We start from the raw sequence: 24272 nt of genomic DNA on the forward strand, positions 1-24272 counted from the left end.
GAAGGCTCTGAACTTCTGGGGTACCACCAGCGCACGGGCTGACCCAGGTTCAGCAACCTTAGGCTCAGAATACAGGAGGTCATACTCCCATTAAACAAAATGTGTTCCAGACTGAACACCATTGGCCTGGTCTGCAGCCTGCTGCCGCATACCCACGAGAGAAGGGCATTATTTCTGTTCCTTGCAGAATTCCTCCCTGGAGGGGCCTCCCTCCTGCTGCCAATGGGCCAGCTCAGGTAGGTCCCCCAGTTCAGCAACCTGTTTCCCGGCAGGCTCCAGGGCATCCCCCTCAAGGTCTGCTTCTTCCTGGGCCGTGGGATCTTCAGGGGCAGGGTTCCCGCGCTCCCTGCGCCTTCTCTCTAAGGCCGGTTCCTGGGCCTCTCCTTCAGGCTCCAGGGTCTCTTGAGCACCCCTACTGGCTGCCATTGACCGGGTGGTCAGGCAGGCCCAGTCAGGCAAACCCACCATCCTCAGGTGAGTTGCCTTCTCCATCTTTTCCCAAGGGGAGCTCTCTAAGTCACTCCCCAGCAAACAGTCCACAGGCATGGAGGTTCTCACAATGACCTGCAGAGTACCAGAGACCCCCCCCCTCAAAGGGAACCTGAGCCATTGGACACTGACTTTCTGTGCTGTCAGCATTGACAACACGGCAGAATGCATGTGGTACAACCTGCTCTTGAGACACCAGGAGCTTCCGGACTGCAGTCACACTGGCTCCTGTGTCTCTAAGACCCTCCGCCTTCTTCCCATTTATGGTTACTACTTGCCCATATTTCTTAGTGTTAGAGGGTAAGTAGTTCTCAGGGACCATATCACTGCCTCCTAGAGAGCCCAGGGTCATGTGAACGGGGTCCCCTCCACCCTGGACTTCTTCTCCTCTCCCAGGTTTACACTGGCCATCTGTCGGGGGAGAGCACCAGTGGGTGCTGGTTTGACAAAGAGGCAACACCGGGGGTCACTGGCCACATTAACTGGTTCGCCACATTTATAACACATGGGAGGCCCTCTGTGAACAGGATTACCTGTCGGGCCCCGGTCTGCTTCTGCGATGGGGAGGCTGAGAAACCTTTCCCTTGGTTCCCTTAGGTATTACTTTGGAGCCCTCTTTGGAACTCCCTCTGTTTTCCCCGGTCCCCCCCACTCCTCTGCTGGGGACCCGGCCTACCCTTGGCTGAGTCTCCCACTGGATCCTTGTGGACCCTGGCGCTGAGCCAGCGGTCCGCCTCCTCAGCAAGCTTCCTCGGGTTGGACAGCTTGCTATCAATTAGGTGCTGGCTTAGCTCAGGAAAACAATTACTGGACAAGTGCTCCCATGCCATTAAATCAAGAAGCCCTTGAAAATCATTCACTTTGCTACCCTTCACCCAACCATCCAGTGCTCTGCAAAACAAAGTCACATACTCCACATAGGTACCCCCAGGAATCTTAGTGCAACCCCTGAACCTCTGTCTATACATTTCAGGAGTTAACCCAAACCTGGTCATTAAGGCATCTTTCATGTGTGAGTAGGAATTGTACACTTCAGAGGGTAAATCTAGCAGTGTGTCCCGCCCCTCGCTAAGGAACTTCCCCCACAACCCCGCTCCCCAATCTCTATCAGGGACCCGGCGGGAGGACATGGCTACCTCATAGGCCAGGAACCACTGCCCTATGTCATCCCCCTTAAAGTATTCCTTCACTACATCTTTAGGCATGTACACCCTTGACTCTACCTGCACCGGCGTTGTCCTGCCACCAGAGAGAGTTGTCCCCAGACTTTTTGTCTTCAGCTCCAACTCCTTCAATCTCATGTCATGATCCATTTGGAGTTTTTTCTCCTCCATTGCCAACCTTTGTTTTTCCATCTCCATTTGTCCATTTAATTTTGCCATCTCCACTTCATGTGCCCTTGTTGCTGCCCTATCTGCCAGCTCCTCTGTGGATAGGACTCTACCAAAATCAACAGGGCCTTCTGGTATCTGTATTTCTACCCCATTCTCTGGGGCCCTGGATTCCTTGTAGGCCCTCAGCGCCTTTAGGTAGTGGGCCTTTTTGTTACATCCTGATTTTGAAACTCTCAACTGACTGCAGAAGCCTCTCAACTGCTCCACTGAGTAATTATCAAGTCCTTCCCAATCTATGTGATCGTCAGAAATTACAGAGGTTGCCTTTCCACCCCGGCGTGAACCACGTGAACTAGGCGTGATTTCAAGGAGTGGAGATCTCTCAGCAAATTAAAAATAATAATTCTGTGGCGGTGTTGTCTGTCTGCTCTCACTATGTGGTGATCAATACTTTACTGTGCATGAATCACAAATGCAAATTCGAAATCCCTTCCGCTGCGTCCAATGTTAGAATTGGGGGTCTCTGGTTGGCACAGGTAGGTACTTGTGACAAGTAGGGACCCTCTCCTCTAAGTCAGGGAAATGGAATTACCCCTTAAGAATAACCCCTGCTCACCCTTTAGGTTGCGTGGCGCGAGCAGTGAAGGCTAATCTCAGGAGCGCTGTCAGTTAAGCATTTATGATTGCACACAGGAAGAATACCGACCCCCCACAAAGGGACACCAGACTGTAAATTGTATCAAAAATACGGGTACTTTATGTAAAAGATATAGAATATACTACAGTAATTATCACAAGACAGATATCGCTATTACCATATGGCCACAGTGCTTCATTAATCATAAGAGTTCTTTTGTTGGTTTTACCAGGGTTTGTTGCTGTGTCCCAGGTGCTTCACACTGAGGGACACGACCCACGTAGCTTTAACTTCTGCAGGGAAAGAAAACGTTGCGGACCCTGTGTCCGGAAAGAGGCGAGGTGCAGGAGTCTCTGTGGTGCGCAGGCAGGGAAAGAAAACGTTGCGGACTCTGAGTCTCAGCCTCTGAAGAGATGTGTGGGGATTTGTGGAGTAAAGCGTGGGGGGCGGCGTGGCACTCCGCGGCGGGTACGATCCATACCGGCGGCTTCTCAGGTGCAAGGCGGCCCCCTTGTGGTGCGGCGCGAATCTGTCCTACGCGTCGGTTTCCACGCATCTCAGCTGTTGGGCCAATGCGGGGAGATTCTAGACGCTGGAAGCGGGGAGAGGCGATGTCAGACGCCTCGCCGAGGTCCCAGCCTGTCGGTTCCAGCGGTGGGGGCTGCAGTGAGGAGCAGGCGGGAAGAGGCGATGTCAGACGCCTCGCCGAGATCCCAGCCTGTCGTTTCCAGCGGTGGGGGCTCTTGGGGGAGTGCGGCTCAGAGGTGAGCGCGTGGCAGGGTGCGGGCGGTCCGGCCGAGCGGGCACGGCTCCTGGACGGAGCGGCGGGGGCTCAAGGCGGGAGCGGCCAGGCACAGGCTGCCGAGCCAGGGACAGTGTGCTGGGCAATCCAGCCGAGCAGGCACGGCTCCTGGAGGGAGCGGTGGGGGCTCAAGGCGGGGGCGGCCAGGTACAGGCTGCCGAGCCAAGGACAGGGTGCTGGGCGATCCGGCCAAGCGGGCACGGCTCCTGGAGGAGGTGGTGGGGGCTCACGGCGGGAGCGTTCAGGCACAGGCTGCCGAGGGGAGAGCGAAGCACTCCAGAGGGGGGGACCCAGCAGCGGGTCAGAGAGGATCAAACAGAGTCCAATGGTCCTGGGGCTCTAGTCAGGGGACCAGCTCAACTACAGGCCCTTGGAGATCGTCAGAGGCCCTGTGGTTGCAGGAGTAAGGCCAGGGAGGTCATGGGGTCCTTGCAGGTTTCTTCTTGCTTTCTTTGGCAGCAAGGTCCTTTTTCCTCTGGCAGAGATTCTTCTTTGGGTTGACAGGATCTAGTTTCTTAGGAGCAGGGCTCCTACTTGTATACCAAGTTTCTTTTGTTCTTTCAGGCCTGGGGGGCCTTTGCATAGTTCACTTCAGCTCTTGGAGCACTTTGCTTTCAGTGTGTGGGGCAGGGCAGCAGACGCTCCGCAGGAGGTGGAGCCAGCATTGTGAGGACAAGTACAGTCAGGAGCACTTTGTTGACAGTCTTCCCTCTTCCTGGTCCAGGTGTCGGGCAGAGTCATCAGTCGCTCCCCAGGGGGCGGAGCCAGCATTGTGGTGGCAGAGCACAGCCCTATTCAGAGTCAAGGGGCACTCCCACCACCTACTCTGGTGTAATCCCCCTGTTCACCTCCTGTCATCCCCAGCCCTGTCACTCACACAACCCAGACAGCAGATACACATCCCGGCAGAGGCGGGCTGAAATGGTTAGGCAAGCAAATGCTAACTTTCTAAAAGTAGCATTTGCAAACACAGGATATGAAAATAAACTTTACTAAAAAAAGTGTTTTATTATTCTGAGTTCAGGCATACTAAATTCGACCTTCTACCATGTTCCCTGAGCCTGCTGGGATTATAGTGTGTAATAATTCCAGCAGCCCATCTTGGCCTATGAGAACAGGTAGCCTTACAATAGTGAAAAATGAAAATGGCTGTAATTCACTATTAGGACATGCCACCCACATCAGGGCTTGTCCTACCTTACACTTACAATGCACCCTGCCCTTGGGCCTACCATAGGGGTGACTAATATGAAGTAAAGGGAAGGTTTAGAGGCAGGCAAGTGTGTGAACTTTCCCAGCCAGCCTGTCAGTACCAGACTGCACGCAGGTTCTGCAGTGGCAGACCCTAGACACATTTTAAAAGGCTGATTCTGTGGGTGGCGCAACCAGCGCTGCAGGCCCACTAGCAGTATTGGTATTTACAAGCCCTGGTACTCCTGGTGCACTTTACTGGGGACTGACAATAAATCCAATGAGCCAATAATGGAGATCAATTACAGGTACACTTGATATTGGGAGCACTTGCACTGCGGCACGGATTGGCCGTGGCGCAGTGCCCTGAGCAACTAACACCAGCAAAACATCTGAGGCACATCAGCAAAAAAAGTGGAAGGGAGACTCACGCCAAGGTGCCAGGTCTAACACTTATCCTTTTTGACCCCCCTTTTTTCTTGGCCCTCGCTTGATGGATCGGTCCTTAATTTTTCATGCAGAACTAAACAAACTGGGCCACTTTTTTGGGAACATTTTGTGAAGATTCGTCAAATGACGCCAAAGTAATAAGCACACCAAAAACACTTTTCCTTTTTAAACTAGGTCCTAACTATAACTACTGGTGACAACCAGTAGGTAATTTATGACTATATACATACATAAACACACACACATATATATGTGGTGTAGAGTTCCCTGTCCACAAAACTGACAACCACTTGCAACACATTCACGAATATTGATGCACTTTGAATAAAAAATTATGAATCTATGAATAAAGTCAGTATTTCAGCACTTTCAGACTCACTCAGATACCTACACCTCCATATACAAACCCACACAGGCAGTCACACACCCACTCACAGTCCTATGCAGGCATTCACACACAAACACACAAAGCCATGCAAACACTCACAGAACCACATATTTAATAGTACTCTTTGCCCCTGTGATAGATTGCTGTACCTGGAGATCCTTTTCCATCTTAGGTAATGAACACACGTCCATCATTTTAGCACGCTTTATGCATGATTGCTAGGCCCTTATAATTGTCCTGGGATGCTTTCTACTTTTGGGTTTAGTTTGTAGACTTATTTCCTCTGAGCACTGTAGATTTAAAGGACCCTATTGAGAAAGAATGCAGAGAATCTGTCATTTTGCAATGTTACTTTGTCCAGCATTGGGTGCCTAGAGATAAATACCAAGGGAACAGAGTCTTTTGCATCAAACTGTGGTATAGAAACATGGTCATGTCCCCCTTCTTGTGCATTTAACTAGTGTTAGTTACCCCTTTAGAGTCCTCTTTGTCTGCACTCTTCGAGGATGATGACAGTGGCCTCATTATAGAGGGTAAGCAGTAATTCACCGTTTTTTATTCCAAGGATATGTATTTTAGCAGTACAGACTGATTTTGTTCTTAGTGACTCCCACCAATGTCTCCAGTGTACACTACAAGGTCCCTTGTGGCTCCTAATAGTACCAAGAAGGTGCTTGATATAATGAGGGAAATGGCTAACACTGTTTGTCTAAGGCAAGCTATTGTACCTTCACAAATTCTTTGCAACAACTTAGAAGTGTATTTCTAAGATAAACACAATTTTAGATGGCATTAAAATTGCAGTGCAGGTCCCATTGGGAGCCTAGAGGAATAGTCAATATCCAGTGTGTGACTAGGCGAGGTGTCTAAACCTGCCTTATGTAAAATAGACAAATTTGAACCTCTCTGTGGAATGTATTTACTCTTTGGCCATGGCCACTTCAACTGGCTCACCTTTTGATGTCCTTCCGGTTTAAATCTGGAAGGAACAGGCTGAATTCTTGTTTACCCTGCTTAGGCAAATGTGCAACTAATCTCTGCAATCAGGCATGGTGCTGCCCGCATGGAAAATGTGATTGTCATTCCCATTTTGAAAAAGCTGTCTGTGGATTCAGCTATTTTGAATAATTATAGACCTATTTCTCTCCTGCCTTACCTGGTTAAAATCTTGGAACCCTACATCAGTAAGTTTTTAGTCCAATATCTGGAAAATAATAATTGTCTGGAAGAGGAGCAATTTGGATTTAGGCCCTGCCATGGAATTGAATCGGCCTTGATTTCAGCCATGGATGAGTTAAGGGTGCGAGTGGATGAGGGGCAATCAGCTGGGCTGATATTATTGGACTTCTCTGCTGCATTTGATACGGTCTGTCACACTACACTCTTAGTTCAGTTAAAGATCATGGGGGTCGGCGGAACTGCCTTGGAATGGTTTCGCTCATATCTTTTGAACAGATGTCAAGCTGTTGCTCTGCCTCCGTTCTGTTCCGTGGTAGGGCCTGTAAACGTGGAGTGCCTCAGGGCTCTTCTATCAATCTGATTCTGTTTAATATTTATATGGCATCCCTGATCAGACTAATCACGTCTTACATGGTGACCTTGGGCAACTATGCTGATGACACAGCTTATTCTTTCATTGGCAAGGAATTAGAAACTTTCCTCTTTCCACGTGTGCATGAAGGACATTATTCAGTCAAAACTCACTAAAGCTTAACGGTGACAAGACAGAGCTCCTTTGCTGTGCAGCCAAACAGCTCTAGGTGAACTTCTTCCCAATTTCTGGCCCAGGTCATTGGAGGGGTCTGCTGTTCCCATCAAATTCATCGGGAATTTGGGAGTCATGCTTGATGATAAGCTTATTATAGAGAGTTACATGAGTACAATTGCAGGCAGTAGTTTTGCACTTTCGAGAACCCTGGGGAAGATCCTGATGGTGTTTCCCCATTCCTCCAAAGCCTTGGTAGTCCGTAATGTTATCCTTAGTCACCTGGACTATCTGTAATGCTCTGATGCTGCATGTACCGTAGTACTCATTACACCGCCTGCCGAGGGTTCAGGTTACAGCAGCTAAACTTGCTCTGAACAGACCTTGGAGAGCCTCTGCCTCCTTGGCATTGAAGGAGTTACACTGGCTAATGCTTAAGCAAAGAATCCGGTTTAAATCAGTTTCCATTGCGTTCACAGTCTTACAGGGATGGGGCCTGTTCCCCTGCAAAAGAGTCTGAGAAGTTCCTATTAGATCTGCATCAGGCAATCTGTTATGTGTGCCTAAGTTCAGGAAATCCAGACAAGGTGGCCGGGCCTTTACGGTCAGTGCAGCCAAGCTCTGGAGTTTACTTTCTCCCTCATTAATATCCATGACCGATTTGTTCAGGAGAGCGCTTAAGACTTGGCTCTTTCCGAAGTAACTTTGAGTCAAAGTTGACTTTCATCCTTAGGTGCTCCAACGCTGTTCTCATTGTTTTTTTTCTATTTCTTCTGTGTCTCTCATTTCCATTATTGACCAGCGACAAGATACCAGTTTGGTGACAGAGCACTCAAAAAATAAATAAATGGAGATGAAAAAACATCAAGTAATTATGAAAATGAGAGCCATGCATTGACATTAGAAAAGTGCAAACTATTCTCAGTTATATTTAATGTGTGTTTTCCTTGTTGGAGAATGTGAGACTGGTCCAGAACAATACTGGGAACCCATGCTATCTCCAAGTGTGGCTCCGGCAACTCAGGAGTGTATGATGCTAAATCAAGGCGGTGTGAAGAAATATGAAGGCCTGTTTTTAGAGGTGGGAGAAAAAGTTCAGCAGAGCAACTCATCCACTTCTGTTGATTGCCCAGTCAGTTAGCCACCAAACACAATAGGAGAGGAGTTACCCAAAGAACTGGTTTGGACTGACCACAAAGGAGGGACTGCTCATTACCTTGACCATACCTCTAGGTAGGTACACAAGCTCTGCACAAGGGAAGAATGGTTTCACCATTTTGTATTTAGGCAGAAAGGGGCACTGTAGGCTTGTTTGCAATAGGACAGATAGGAACTGCTGCAAAAGTGGGTAGGGTTACCCCTGTGAACTGTCATACCATTGTTCATGGAGGGGGCAGGATTAACCCCACCCACAAGCTGGTGCTAGGTGTAAATCTGGCATACTCTGGCACCATCTTCAGAATACGTTTTGGGTCTGAGGAAGAAGAGAAGATAACTTGACCTGCTGCCTGTTACCGGAGAGGAGTCGTGAAGGACTGGGCCTGCTTCCTCTTCTATCAAGGACAAAGAGGTATCTGACCTGTTCAAACTACAGGGAGACAAGAAGCTTCGCAAGGTCTTTATTACATTTGCCCAGCTGACCAGTTCCAACTGTACATGCCTAGGACACTGCTGTTGGACTCTGCTTGGAGTGACTCCTGACCCCTATAGGTTTTCCTAAGGTCCTGGAACCATTGCCTATCCCTGGGTAGTCTTCTCTTACCACCTGTTAGACCTGTCAGACTTTTTGCCTGCTTACCTTCTTTTTTTTGCTGATTATTTTTGTTGGACCTGGACCTCGGAGCACTTTACCACTGCTGGCCAGTGCTAAAGTGCATGTGGTTTCCCCTAAACATGGTAATATTTGCTTATCCACATTTGGAAATTTTAATGTGCTTGTAAGTCCCACCTAGAGTAGTATACCACATACCCAGGGCCTGTAAATTACTAGTGGGCCTACAGCACTGATTGTGCCACCCACACCAGTAGCCCTTCAAACACTGCTCAGGACTGCCACTGTAGGGCCTGTATGTGCAGTTTACTGCCATCTCGACTTAGCATAAAAAACCCTTTGCCAAGCCTTACACTCCCCTTTTATTACACATAAGTCACCCATAAGGTAGGACCTGGGTAGCCCATAGGGCAGGGTGCTGTGTCAGTAAAAGGTAGGACATGTAATTTTATGTTTTGCATGTTCTGGTAGTAAAAAACAACTACATTTGATTTCCACTACTGTGAGGCCTACTCCTCAGGTTAACATTGGAAATTCCATATTACACTTTTAAGCAATAATTCCAAATTGGGAACAAGTAGCTGTGTCATGTTTTATATCTGGTAAAGTTGGATTTGACATTACTATTTTAGAAACACCACTTTTAGAAGGTTGGCATTTCTCTGCTATTTAAGCTCTGTGTGCCTGCAGCCTGTCTCCAATACACACCTGGGGTAGGTGACAGCTTGATACTGTCAATTGCAGCTAGACACCCTCATACAAAGGAAGGGTAGGTGTGTCTGAGTTCCCATCTGCATTCTGATGGCTCACCCTGGGCAGGATGGGAGGGAGGAGCTGACACACCTGAATAGGCAGTGTCCTGTCCCTACACAAAGAGTTGATTACCCCCTCCAGATAGTCTGGAGCCAGGGCTGGGAAGAAAGGACTTCTGTGCACTTCAAAGACCCTTCGTCGGAGTCACTCCCACTTCAAAGGCACAACTGGGTATAAGTACTGGGTCTCTGACCCCATCAAATAAGACACTTATTGCCCTATAAAGAACCTCTATCAGAAGAACTGCTGTGTTGCTGCAAGCACTGTTGCTCTGCTGGACTGTTGCTCTGGAAGAATTGCTTTTCTGCTGTGTTGCCCTGCTGCCTACTGCCCTCTGACCCTGCTGAGGGGGAACTGGACTGTGCCTTGAACCCAGATTGATCTTCAAGGGCTTGTTGGCTTGCCTCCTGTCGCTTGAGACTCAGAGCTATCAAAGTTTCTATACCTGCTCCTGACACCTGCTCCTGCGGCTGGTCCATTGGAAGTGGACTCAGATACTTGCTCCAGAGAAACTAACGCATCTCCAGCTCCTCGTGTAGCCTTTTGCAGGAGTAGAATTGGGTCATCACAGTTAGAACCTGTGCATTGCCAAAAAAAACAATGCATCTGAACCAACGCATCGCCGCCTACGCAGTGTGGGAAGATCGTCGTATCCCCTCGACTGCGTGGAGAAACCCAGAGCATCGTCTAAGGAATCAAGGCCTCTCAGCTCAGTGCATCCTCTTCTGAACCATCGCATCGCCAGCACTGAGTGAAAGAAATCAACACATTACCTCGACTACACATTTGACATTGATGTCTCGCTTGTCTGAACCCTGCATCTCACTGTTGTGACCAGGATCAAGGTACTGTGTTCATCAGCTGCATGGCTCCTATAGCAGGCCCGTGCTCCACCGATACCAGCCTGAACTCTTGGCTTTACCCTGGTCCAGCGCAACCAGATAACCCCCATTGGTACTTAATGCTTCTAACCACTACAGACACTTTTATTCTTTCAAAATTCATAGCTCAACTTTTACTTATTGGATTTTTGTCGTTTTAGTCTTGGTTTTTTAATAAAATGATTGTCTCTGTTTCTAATCTGGTGTGGAGTATTTTTGTGGTGTTTTCATTTTGTTACTATGTGTTGTGATGCACAAATACTTTACACATTGCCTCTTAAGTTTAGCCTGACTGCTCTGTTCCAAGCTACCAGAAGGTGAACACAGGTTAACGTTTACCATGTATCTTACTTACCCTGACTAAGTTTGTGGATCCTGCTTGGACAGGGTGCATACCTCTGCCAACCAGAAACCCAATTTATAACCACCCCTAAAAATCTGGGAAACATGTTCTACTTCAAGACCCCCTTGGGACCAGGACCAAATAACCAAGCAATTCCGACCAAGGAGGGTTAGCACTGGACTGAAGATTAAGGTTTCTCACGTGCAGAGCTTCTCCAAAGGTACAAATGTGATTCAGCAGGACCTTCAGTTGGAGGTATCCAGCCTTGTGGAATTCTATTCTGCTACAGACTCCACTGTTACCCCACTGAAGAATTCTGTGCTCCGAAAAAGTGACTAAAGATCAAACGTAGAAATCTTGACTGGGCAAAGGTGTCAAAAGTATCCAGCTAGCCAGGGACCCTCCCTGGGTATGGAATTAGAATTTCCCACATTTTGGAGCTTTTCCTCCAAAAGTCAATGGTTTTGCCAGGACTGCGTTCAATGGCTATCTGACCTCATGGAGCACTTCTTGGCTAGAGCCTGCTACCCTGGCCCAGTGAAGATTTTGAGACATACAGCCTGATTCATGTACATGCCGTTTTGCGTGTCCCTAATAGCGAATCATAGCGATTCGCTATTGAGGACACGCAAAACGGCATTCATGTAGGAATTGCTACTTAAATAGCGATTCCTACATGTTCTTTATTTGCGAGTAGCAATTTGCTACTCGCAAATACTCCCCATTCATTCCTATGGGCCAAGAGGCCCATAGGAATGAATGGGGATTTGCGAGTAGCAATTTGCTACTCGCAACTAAGATAGCGATTTTAAGGGTGCCAGGGGTGTCCAAAGGACGCCCCTTAGCACCCCTAAAATGCACTTTTGGACAGGTGTTGCGCACACACATGTCCAAAGGACATGTGTGTGTGCTACATGCAACTTTGAAAAATGCTTTTAAAAGCATTTTTCTGAGTTTTTGCTATTTACCGACAGGTCTGACCTGTCGGTAAATAGCGCCCCCAAAAGTTCAAAATCGCTATTTCTTGATGTTTCATGAATAGCATTTGAGGAATCTCTATTAGAGATTCCTTAAATGCTATTCCTCGCATATTTGCGACTTCTTAAATAGCGATTTTTGCATTTGGTATCATGAATACCAAATGCAAAAATCGCACTCGCAAAGGGCCAGATTCTCAGAATCTGGCCCTTTGCGAGTGCAATTTACCTACATGAATCAGGCTGTAAGTTCCAAGGTAAAAGGTCAAACCTGGTTTCTGTATTCCACCCCTGCTCAGTTGCAGTCCGCCTTATATTGCACCTAGGTCCTGATCTACAACAATCAGTTGAGTGTGGCTAGAACATAATGCTTTTTCCATGATTTGTATTTAAAACTTTAACATTCATATCTCCAGACACTCTTTTTGGATGTTTGTTGTTGATTCATTTTAATGCCCTCTATGTTTACGTTTTGGATTAGGATTTTTACTGTGTTGTGTTTTGCCTTTATTACTGTTTTGCAACTCCATACATGCATTACACTCTGCCTTAATTTAAGTCTGCCTGCTCTGTGCCATAGCTACCAGGTGCTTGAACTTCGGTTAATTTAGTGACTTTGAGGGTTCACCGTGACATGGATTGTGATCATTGCTTAAGGTGGGTAGTCATTCCCGGTGATTAATAACCCAATTTCTTACAAATACCAGTACCTTGACATCTGGTGAAGTGCACATTGGGTACATATGTTACAGACTGAGAGCTATAGCCTTTACAAAATGTAGGGGCTGATTAGGATGGCGGTGAGACTGCCACCGACAGCCCGTTGGTGGTGGTCTTACCGCCATCATAAGAAATATTTACACCCAACACATTAGGATGGCGGGCAGTTTGTTGGCGGTTGGCAAGCCGGAATGCCAAGCATCTGAATGGCTCCTTGAGCCTGCCAGTGTGGCAGCGGCGGAGTAATGCCTACAATAGTGGCGGTGCCTGCCAGGCACCATTGTAGGCATTACAATGTTCCTTTCCGCCGGTCCTCTCATGGGGATGAACCAGACATGAAAAGACAGGGGGAAGAGGGGGAAAAGGACAATGGTGTCCTGTGGCGGGCCCACTTGTCCCCATAGCCCTAAGTGTTAGGTTTTGGGGGGCACCTATTATGCCCCCCTACATATCCCTGCATCATGTGTCAGGCACCATATGGTGCCAGCCACATAGTGCAGGCATATGCACAATGTGTGTTTTTTTGTACTGCGGCATGTGCTGCAGCCTGCAGCACACACCACAGTACAAAAAATACACTTTGCAACCACCTTCAGGGCGGTCGCATTGTTATTCAGGGTGCAGGACGGCTGACAGCTTGTCGGGCAGTCTCATCCCCCATACAATGGCAGTCGGATATAAGTCCAACCACCATCGTAATCAGCCCCTAAGTATGTACAGCACTAATAAAACATTTAACTACCAGTGTGCTGCAAGTTTAACATTTAAAAAAAAATAAAAGACAAACACATGTTTTTGGGTTGGGGGATGAATGAATTTGTTGTCCTCCACGTGCATCTGAAAATATATTTCTTCATATGTAAACTGCAAATATAACGTCAAATCTTTCTTTGGGTTAATGTATGTACAGTGCCATTTTAAGAGTACCTTTAGACGTTTTACAGGAGGAGCAGGTGAAATTGCATTCCGATTCCTCAAATCACATAGGTAAGAAGAAAACTTTGAATGACCATGGTTCTCAAACTTCTGCGATGCACCGTGCTTACCTAAAAATACATTATAATTATTACATGTTAGCTTACATCCATGATTTACAAGTAGGTTTTATTGTATGCATAATATGTTACAGTTTGGCAGGCATTCATAAATAGGTGTCTAAAAACACAAAACAAAATTGTAAAAAAAATTACTTCAACATAACTCCTTATAGGCCAGCTTGCTTATACAAAAGAATATAAGTCAATGGTTCTTTATAATGCAAATAGGCAACATGATTCATCAATAAGGGGGATACCTTGTTAAACTAATAGGAAAACAAGTAACAAAAGAATTAACCTGAAGGATGAATCTAAGGAGGTCAAAAGGAAATGTTACTAACCTATTACGCTAATCCTCCTTCCGGGAATCTCCATTGAAATCACAAGCACTGTATGGTTTTACCTGCACAGGGTATCTCTAAGCACTTTACAAAATATATTCATGTACATAAATAAATATATGCAGATGTGCAGTGCCTAATATGTTATTTATTATCATTGTGTGGAAAGGGACCATGGTTCGTGAGACAAATCTTGAGTGAGTCATATTGCCCCGTGGCTCCCTCAACACTAGTAATAAATAGAATATATTACTCTGCACATCTGCATACATAGTTTATGCTATGGATTTTGTACGTATATATGTTTTAACCAGATCTATTTAACAGTGCTTTTCTCATCTCAGTTTTGCTGTACTGTTGTAATAAACTCAATTTTGACCATTGCACTGTAGTAATAAATGTGTAATGTGAGTTGACTTGTAGAGTTGTTCATAATAATGCATTATTGGGCCACATTTACTTTCAGTGCCATGGTCTGTCTATCTATATCTATCTATCTATCTATCTATCTATCTATCTATCTATCTATCTATCTATCTATCTATCTATCTATCTATCTATCTATCTATCTATCTATCTATCTATCTATCTATCTATCTATCTATCTATCTATCTATCTATCTGTCTGTCTGTCTATCTATCTATCTATCTATCTATCTATCTATCTATCTATCTATCTATCTATCTATCTATCTATCTATCTATCTATATATATATATAGAGAGAGATATATATATCTATATATATATATATATATAGATATATATATATATATATATAGATATATATGACGCTCAAACTTTTCTTCGGTTTGACGAGAAAAGAGGCAGCACTCAAGGAGCTTAGAGTTTTTCACGGTGATTTATTCGGGGAAAAAAGCACAAGACGCGTTTCGGCGTGAGCCTTCGTCAGTGTGTCACTCGTGACGTGTAAACAACTGATTAATAAAGTTTTCTTTGTGTCATTAACAGCAACATAGGACTTAGCCCTCTTGCGCCACCATGGGCGCCATCTTGGAATGGTGTTACATCCATAGGAGGATGTTATAGTTATAAGATGTCTTTAAATCATGACATTAAATTAAGCCGTGGATCGGCTATTGTCCTATGTACAAAATGTCTAATCATAATTCCTATACTGAGAAATAACAGTGCATTTTATCAAAGACTTTAACATAAATATATGGATCATCATATTTCAAGGAAACTGAAATAATTCATAAGGCTTGCTAACAGTCAATGTGCTACTCAAAGTGCAACTCAAAAATAATGATAATGGCATATTTTACAAGCTATTTACATTTAGTTTGTCAATAGAGTTCAATCCATTTTGGTAAGCACCGTAAACCAAGCTCCTATTATTCTTTCATTCTTATTTACATAGATATTAGGTGTGATCCATAGTCATATGCATTTTCCCTTCTCCCCCACATATACCAAATATATACATATATACATATAGATATAGATATAGATATATATAGATATATATATAGATATATATAGATATATATATCATCCAAAAAAGCTCAGAGCTTTAAAGCAGCACTCCACCAGGGTGAGTTTAACAAAACCTTTTATTTAAAAGCGGCGTGTATGCACCAATAATCCTTCTCTCTTCTCCCTGACGCGTTTCAATGCTAACAAGCATCTTAATCTTAGGGCGGCAGTTGGTAAAACCTGCAGCGAACCTCTACATTCGTTCCCCATTTGGCACTCACTTCCCAGTAAGTAATGCGCCAGGAGTAGAAGTCCCAATTCTTCTATTTCGGTATAGTGAGTAATTTGCCAACGTTATTTTCTGCCGATTTCATTTCATATTTTCACATCCCTCCAGTGGGCCTCAGTTCATACCAACCGCTTTGCTTTCTGACACCCTCGTGCTGTAGGGGCTGCAGTTAGGTAACCAGCCCTGCAGACCTTGTCCAGTTTGAGTGGCGGTGCACGCTTCCACGGCCGGAGACGCCGTGTCCAAAATCATCCAAAAAAGCTCAGAGCTTTAAAGCAGCACTCCACCAGGGCACACTTTCCCAACGAGGAATAAATTAGGTCACACTCCGTTTTGCTTTCTGTCGTGCAAATCTTTTATTTTCTTAAGCAAACAAACAAACCACCAACGTTTCCGTCTCTTATATATATATACAAATGCTGATTCCTTCTCTTTAAACAGCATGCCGAAGACCAAGTAAGTTGCAAAAGCTGTATTTATTTCAAGCTTCTGACAGAACTCTATATAACACTATATATATATTTATATATATATATATACATATATATATAGGGAGGGAGGGAGGGATCAGGTTGTTTCAGCTACACAGGCTAGAGTCACGTTATATCCTTGAGAACCAAACTAAGAAACCAGGTGGCCTGAATACTGGGGAGGAGCTAGCAGTCCATTTATGATTCTTTTCTGCATTGATTTTCTTCTGCATTGATGATTTTTTCTTAAAACTGTATGATTTTTTCTTAAAACTGTAAGATTTTTTCTTAAAAATGTAAGATGTTCATAATAATGTGCTTATATATTTCTGTGGATATGCCCATTTAGGGCTGAATTTGAAAATCATTACACAATTTTTGCGTTATGCAATTTGTTTGCCCATCCAGGGCACAATTATGACAGTGACTGAAACTGAACTTACACCACTTAGAAATGGTGGTTGATAGTGCACAAAATATATGTCCTTTCTTTATTTTGCTGATTGGCTGTATTTAAACTCTGCCTGAAGGTGGCGCTGGCCTCTAATTGAGAAAGGCGGTGGCCGAAATGCATCTTGCGAGAGTGTTTGTCCAATAAATATATATTGGGATTGTCCCCGAGAGTGCTGCGTGCTTTTTTGCAACAGAGCCTTTGTCTAGTTGTGACATGCGTGGTGCCATCACCCGCCGTCAAGAGCACCCGGCCGAGAGTGAAGGAGAGCAGACGGACCAGTGAGCTTAAATAAAAAATATATATATATATATATATATACATATTGTCAGTCTCCGTGACTCCCCATAAGGTGGAACTTAACACCACAGATGGCAGTCTTTTCATGTGCCTTTATTGCACAACCCTCTTAAAGTATCCTACTATTACATGTGTATTAATAAAGTGCCGCTTGCTACCTTTTATTTTTTTGTCCTACCTTATTGCACGTACGTCCTAAAGTGTCCCGTGCTATTGCATTCTATAAATAAAGTGACACTTGCTCCCTTCTATTCATGTATCCTTATTACAAATCCCTTATAAGTGTCCCATGCAATAGCATTTGTGTTGATAAAGTGGCTTGCCCTTTTTGCACAAAACGTCCTAAAGTGTCTCGTGCTAGTGCAATATATTATTATTAAAGTGACTCATGTTACTTTTACGTGACCTTGTCTATCATGTGCTCATTTCATTCATTTAATCTTAGCAACTATTTCCAACTGTGGTGGACCATTTCCCCGGTTTCACGAAGTATCGTTGTCTATCACAATTGTTGAGTTTTCACAACTATTTCAGATTCTATATTTAAAAAATTGTGTATTGTAATTGTCTCTGGGTTTGATCGTTTGACCAGGGGGAGAGGGCTCTTTTTCTATGCTCTTCATTTTTCTCTTCTTCATGCTTCTTACTGTGAGTCGCATGACTGATTAGGAAAGGGCTATCCTCGATGGTTACAGATGTACATATAATTCCTCATCTGTGTTGGGTCCTGCAGGAATTTCGGTGCCCATCATAATTATTAATTTTGATTCTGCTCTTCTCAATTCCTGCTCCCTGTTCCCTCCTCTACTGCTTTTCGGTATATGTTTGATTCCAAAGTAACTAATACCCTTCACGGAGCAATTATACACGTTTTCGAAATTATTCACCATCAGGTACCTCATATCTCAATTTTTGATAGCCCTTATATGTTGTAATATTCGTAGTTTAAGTTTGTTGATGGTGCTGCCCACGTAGTATTTATTGCAGTTACATTTTGAATGCATAAACTACAAATTCTGTCTCACAAGTGATTCTTCCTTGGATCTTTCACACCCCATCTAATGCTCTAAATGTCTTTTGATTGATCTCATATTGACAGGCTCTACATAAACTACATTTTGTCAAACCTTTTATGCTGCTGGTTAGCCAGTATTTTTCATTGCTTACTTCCAAATTACTCCTTGTTAGACGATCTCCCAGTGATTTGTTGTTTTTTTAAAGTTAATCTGGGGTTCTGGTCCACCACATCTATGATTAAATTTTCTTTTCGCAGTATAGTCCAATTTTTCTTTAATATTTTCTTTATCATTGGATGTGCTGAGTTGTACTTTAAAAAGAGTCTCTTTGCTTAGATTTTCTTTTTTTTTCTTTTCTTCTTTATCTCCTTCTGTTTGATAGAGTACTTCCGCTCGTGTCTATTTACTAATTCTTTCTTGAGCATCCAATAACACATTTCTAGGGTAATCCCGGTTGAATGAATATTTCTGTCATCCCCTTTAGTTCTTTTGTTAGCAGTTCCTCTGTTGGGCAGATTCTTTTTGCTCGAAGGATTTGGCTGTATGGAACGCTCCACTTCAATGCTATTGTCCACTATTAGCATGTAGAATAGAGTTGGTGGTTGTGGCTTTTCTATGGATGGTTGAGACCAACTCTCCATCTTGCACATCCAGATCACATCCAAGAATTCACAATGTGTCTTCCTTATCAGAGCTATAAACTTGATGTTCACCTCATTATTGTTCAGTCTTGTTATGAACTCCTCCAGCTCTGTTATCTCCCCATCCCACAAGATGAATAGGTCTGATATAAAGCGACACCCAAGCACGAACTTAACTAGGTCAGGATTGTTATCTTCTTTCCAGGTCACCTCATTCTCCCACAACCCCATGAACAACTTTGCGTAGGTGGGGGAGAAGGAGATGCCCATGGCCGTGCTTTGTAGCTGGAGGTAGAATTGCCCATTGAAGTTGAACACATTGTTCGTCAGCCCATATTCCAACAGGTCTATTACCCTTAGGGTGTGTTCTACATTTTCGATTGGTCTATCTCTTAGGACTTATATACATGGCCTGATGCCATGTTTGTGGTTGATCGATGTATAAATATAAACTACATCAAGGGTCAGTAAGATATATTCAGTCTTTCATTGTATTCCTTCCAGTTTTTTGCAGGAAGTCAGTTGAATTCTTTAAGTATGAAGGTAAAGATGTCACATATGATGTAAAAACAAATCTGGAAATCTTCCACAATTTTCCATTAAGGAGCTTATTGAGCTCACTATTGGTCCACCAGGTAGAAATTCCAAGTTTTTATGAATTTCAGGTAAAAAATAGAAGGTGGCCATCTTGCTATGTTCAGTCACTTACGTGAGTTCCTCCCATTCCAATAAGTTACTTTCATGCCACACTTGTAGCTTCGTATGGAAGTCTTTTTCCATCTCCCTCAAAGGATTTCTTGGGAGAAATTAGCAGTGGGTTTTGTTATTCAGTTGTCGCATTGTATCCTTTAAATACAATATGTGATCCATAGGACTATATTACCTCCCTTATTCGAAGGTTTTATGATAAAGGAGGGGTACTTTTTTAAAGTGGTGATGTCTTGCCAATCTTTGTGTGAGAAATTATTTCGATCCTTTCCGTTATGCCATCTGTTCCTGAACTTGTGTAAATCCTCTATTATCAACTCGTAGAATAAGTCAATTTTATTACCCAGAGATAATTGTGGACAGAATTTGGATCTCCTTTTGCATCCTTTTGAGATAGATTAATTTGTCATGAAACCCATCTGCTTCATCCTTTTCGTATCTGTTGCTGTTCTTTCATATCTGTTTTCCAGGCATCTCACTGCTTTTTCCAATTGTTCTTGTATTTCATCTAAATCCTGAATTTCCAACAGTTTATTTACGTCCTTTATTTTGAAAGATGTGAGCTTCCGTTTCTGGATCTTCTTTTCTATAACTTGCTTAGGTTTCATTTAAAGTGGCAAGTAATTTCAACTTCCTGATGTAGTTATATAGTTCAGTCCGGGTATCCGTAAAGTCAGGGGTTGCTTTGGGCCAATAAGTCAGGCCTAGATTCAGGATTCAGGTCTTTCATTTCGAGGTCTTTCTGCTTTCTCTTCCATTCTCAAATGGTCGTACTTCTTCGCAAAAGTAAATATTCAACCATGTTGGTAATCCAGTCTGTCACAGGTGAATTTACGTGCCTTTCTTTCGATTATTTCTTCTTCATAGTTCTGGAGATTCTTTTCCATTTTAGCCAACAGATCTTTAACCAATGGGTCATTTTTCTGTAATTCCAATTCTTTTGTTATTTCATTGATGATTGTTGTCTGTTGTTCCATCTTTCTCTTGGTATGTTTGACCCTTTTTAATGACTTGTTTTGTGAAGTAGTGAGTGATCTTTGCTCAAGATATCAACAAATCCTGGCCCTCAGGGATTTTAATTATCACTGGGATTCGACCCTGAGAGATGGCGCGTCCTGTAAGTTTGATGATGCTATGACCATGTTAGGGTTACATCAAATCGTGGAGTCTCCCACACATGAGAAGGGCCACATTCTGGACCTGGTCTGGACTACATCCTTGGCTAAACTCCAGGCAACCTGCACACATTTTTTGGTCAGCCTCTCACTCCCAATAGATAGTTGTTTTAAGCGGATGTATGACACTACAACGCATGCTTTTACCACGCATGCTGTTTCAACGCAGTTTTTACAACGCATGCTGTTACAACGCATAGCGCTTTGGGATGCTGGATAGTGAATAGTTTAATTTACTATTCCAACTCCAGTCCCCGTGGATAGTAGGGAAGGTGTTGGATAGTAAATTAAATCTATTCCCTATCCTAGAGCGCCCCCCAGTGCAATGCGTTGTAATGGTTTTCGTTGTAAAACCTGCGTTGTAAAAGTTTTGTTGTAAAGGATGTTTCCCGTTTTAAGCCGGTGCCAATGGGGTGGAAGGTACTACGGAATTGGAGCAAATTAGATGCTGCCATTCTGGGGGACGCTTTGAATAGGACCTCAGCTCCCAGACCTCTGTCCAAGGACCCGGACTTAGAACGTTAAGTATTTTCACATCGGTTGAGGCTAGCCATCAACGAAGTTGCTCCCGCTCTGAGGGCAAGCATATCGCATGGCTTGAAAGTGGCGCCACTGTACACTCATGAGCTCAGAGGGGAAACACAAGCTCTCCGTCAATCAGAGGGTGTATGGCGGAAATCCCTCGACCCAGAATCCAAGGAGATATTTAAAGCGAAACTGGCCCTCTATAAAGCCTCCCTCATTAAAACGAAGTCTGCACATTATGAAGCTAGGACCAGTGAGGCAAGAGATACGCAAAAAGAGACATTCATGGTACTCAAGGAGCTGAGCAGGCTGACTGAGCTAAAGCCGGTCATCCACCAAGCCAATTGTGATAAAATACAGGACTTCTTCCTTACTAAGATGGAAGATATTATGACTGTCATCAATAACACACATATTACTCCCTGTCTCCTATCGGCGGAGGAGGAGCCCTCTGACTTACAGGGCTTCTCTCTCTCTCAGTTCCCTGCGCTCAAACCACATGACCTTGCTCACATAGTAGCCAAAGTAAAATCTGGGTCACCAGAACACCCCTGCCCTCCGAAGGTGTTTAAAATGATCATTCTTCTGGTTGAGGCTGAGGTGTTGTCTGTTTTGAAGCTATCCTTGTTAACGGGAACAGTACCACAGAAATTCAAGGAAGCTACAGTAATCCCCCTGTTGAAGAAAGCTGAGGCTGACATTAGGAATTTAAAAAACTTTCGCCCCATCTCTCAATTCGCGTTTCTGGCCAAAGTACTCGAACAACATGTACTCAGAGTTCTTTCGTCATATGTGGAACAACATTGCTTGTTACATTATCGCCAAGCTGGGTTTAGGGCTCATAACCGCACTGAGTTAGTTATGCTTTCAGTTTTAGATGATCTGCCACTTGCCGCCGACAAGAAGATCCCCTCTGCATCAATCCTACTTGACCTCTCAGCCCCCTTCGATACGGTGAACCACAAGCAGCTACTTGCTCGTATGCGGCGGTTGGGAGTCACAGGGACGGTCTTCCAGTGGTTTACCTCTTTTTTGGAGGATCGATGCCAGAGGGTTCAGCTAGGAGATCATGTGTCCAGGCAGGGTGATCTTCACTGGGGGGGGGGGGTCCCGCAAGGTTCAGCATTGTTTCCCGTGCTTTTTAATATAAACCTCCAACCCTTGATTGAGGCTTTGGCAAAAGCATATTGCCAGGGGTTTAACTATGCAGACGACACTCAGCTAATAGTGTGCATTGATAACTCCCCCGATTCACAGCTGAACGTCCAGAAGATTCTTCGGTACACCATGAATTGGATGACCTCGAATTCCTTGAAGGTGTACCCAAATAAAACCGAAGTCTTGGTACTTTCCTCAGGTTCCTCCCCCTGGTCTAACCTTTTTTGGCCCCAAGAGCCAGGCACTGCCCCAACGCTGGCGCCCGCCGTGAAGAGTTTGGGCATCAGGATGGACACTGGACTGACCCTAAAGACCCAGTTGTCTGCAGTTTTGGGAAGCTCAATGCTCATACTAATGTATTGTATGAACAGTGTTTAATATATATTATTACATACTTTTTTGGGGGTATTTTTCATGTGCATCACTCCCTACCTCCCAAATCCCACTGGTTTCCGAATTCAATTGACATGGTAGTAAGTAGTAGTCCCCTTCCTCTAGTACATCAGCAATTAAACTATATATATATATTTTTTGCTTAATATATATATATTTTTTTTTTGTGTCCTCATATTCGCCCTTGGTAACCATGTAATGACGAAGAAGTATAGAAGATGACTGAGGCACTGGCCCAGGTAAACTGGGGGGGATTTAAATGGTACCTGAGAGCGTATCCCACAATGCCACGCCTCCCAACTTTGTCCTCATCTAATGGTACCGACAGGGTTGGTGAACTGCTATGTACAACCCATTTTATAGCCAGAGTCGCATATATAGGGTATGTAAAGCAAAAAGGGATCAAAAGAACAAATGATCCATCCAAGCAGCACAATCATAGGACTTGGGAAAAAAAAATAAAAAAACCACAATGTTCTGGCCTATAGTTACCAGTTCAAAAGTAGCCAAAATCTCCTTTTGTGTTGGTTGCCTACTCTAGCCAGATCTAGTTTGGACATCTGTAACATCGCTGCTCGCCAATCTGTGTAGAGAGGAGGAGTCTTGTCTTTCCAGTGTTTACAAATTTCTCTTCTAGCTAATAAACAACTATAAAAGACCAGTTTTTTACTTATACCTTCAATCCCGGGTATAATACCAAAGAAAACTAACGTGGGGCAGGGACTGACTTGTAGATCAATTGCTAGTGAAAGGGAAGCACAGATTTCATTCCAAAAAGATGTTATATAGGGACACTCAAAGAACATGTGTGTATCTGATGCTGCTACTAAACCACATCTAGGGCATGCGACCTGAGCATTATTGGTGAACTTTGATAAACGTAGTGGAGAGTAATACGCTCTATGCAGTGTCAACAAGTGGTTCCGACGAAGCCAAGAAGGTTTTACAGTCTCCCCTAGAATCTTAAATGATTTGAGCCACAAGCCCTCTACATCAGTATTAGGTATATATGTTTCCCAAAGGGAGTGGGGTAGCAAGAATTCGCCATGAATCTCATCTAGTATAAGGTTATACCAAAATGTTATCTCTTTTTTAAATGGAGGTTTGTCCATCAGATAGGATACTAGATTGTGATCAGCACCTAATTTATGCCTACCCCTTCCTAGGCTGTAAGCTTGGGACCAACTCTGGATTTGAAGATATTTAAAGCGTGAAAAGCGAGTTCCTATTATTGAGCTCAAGGTCTCCCATGGAAGTAATACTCCATCAACAAACAGGTCCCCCCAAGCTGAGATCCCAGCCTCTCTAACTGGGAGGGCTAAACTGTACAAAAGCCAAGATGGAGCACCTGGCGAGTCCCATAACGGGGCCCGACTCTGATAATAATCCAAATTAAGTGTGCGTCTTAGATTTGTCCATGTTCTAGCCAAGTCCCTCAGCACCTTTAACTTGACCTTCTTAAAATATTTTGGGTCCCCAAATTTTAAGAGAAAGTTTGTTGGCCCAATTTTTTCCCCTTTGAGAAGTGCTACGAATAATTTTCCGCTCCCTACATTATTAGGGGTCTTTAAAAGCATCCTAATATGGGGAAATTGGAAAGCCCAGCCGTATATCTGGAGGTCTGGTGCTGCGAGGCCTCCTTTTTCTCGACGCCGTCTAATCTTCTTCCAGGATAACCTGGGCGTACGGCTATTCCAAATGAATCTATTTAATTCCGTTTGAAGTTTGGCAGTCGAGGATGGATCAAAGAAAAGAGGGGTAGTGTTAAACAAAAACATAATCTTGGGTAAAATGGTCATTTTGACCAAATTAGATCTACCTATCAGGG

General features: G+C 44.1%; 1 protein-coding gene across 9 annotated transcripts in view; it reads right to left on the reverse strand.

The window, feature by feature from the left end:
• The window catches only part of HFM1 (helicase for meiosis 1), a 4349684-nt gene that overhangs the window by 795862 nt on the left and 3529550 nt on the right, over window positions 1-24272 (reverse strand). For all 9 annotated transcript variants that reach the window (XM_078646278.1, XM_078646275.1, XM_078646244.1 and 6 more), the window contains one exon: window positions 13429-13547. In XM_078646278.1, coding sequence (XP_078502404.1) covers window positions 13429-13547 — 119 coding nt within the window. The remainder of the gene's footprint in view (window positions 1-13428; window positions 13548-24272) is intronic.

The sequence above is a fragment of the Lissotriton helveticus genome, chromosome 1_1 (assembly GCF_964261635.1).
Source record: "Lissotriton helveticus chromosome 1_1, aLisHel1.1, whole genome shotgun sequence".
In the NCBI taxonomy this organism is placed as follows: domain Eukaryota; kingdom Metazoa; phylum Chordata; class Amphibia; order Caudata; family Salamandridae; genus Lissotriton; species Lissotriton helveticus.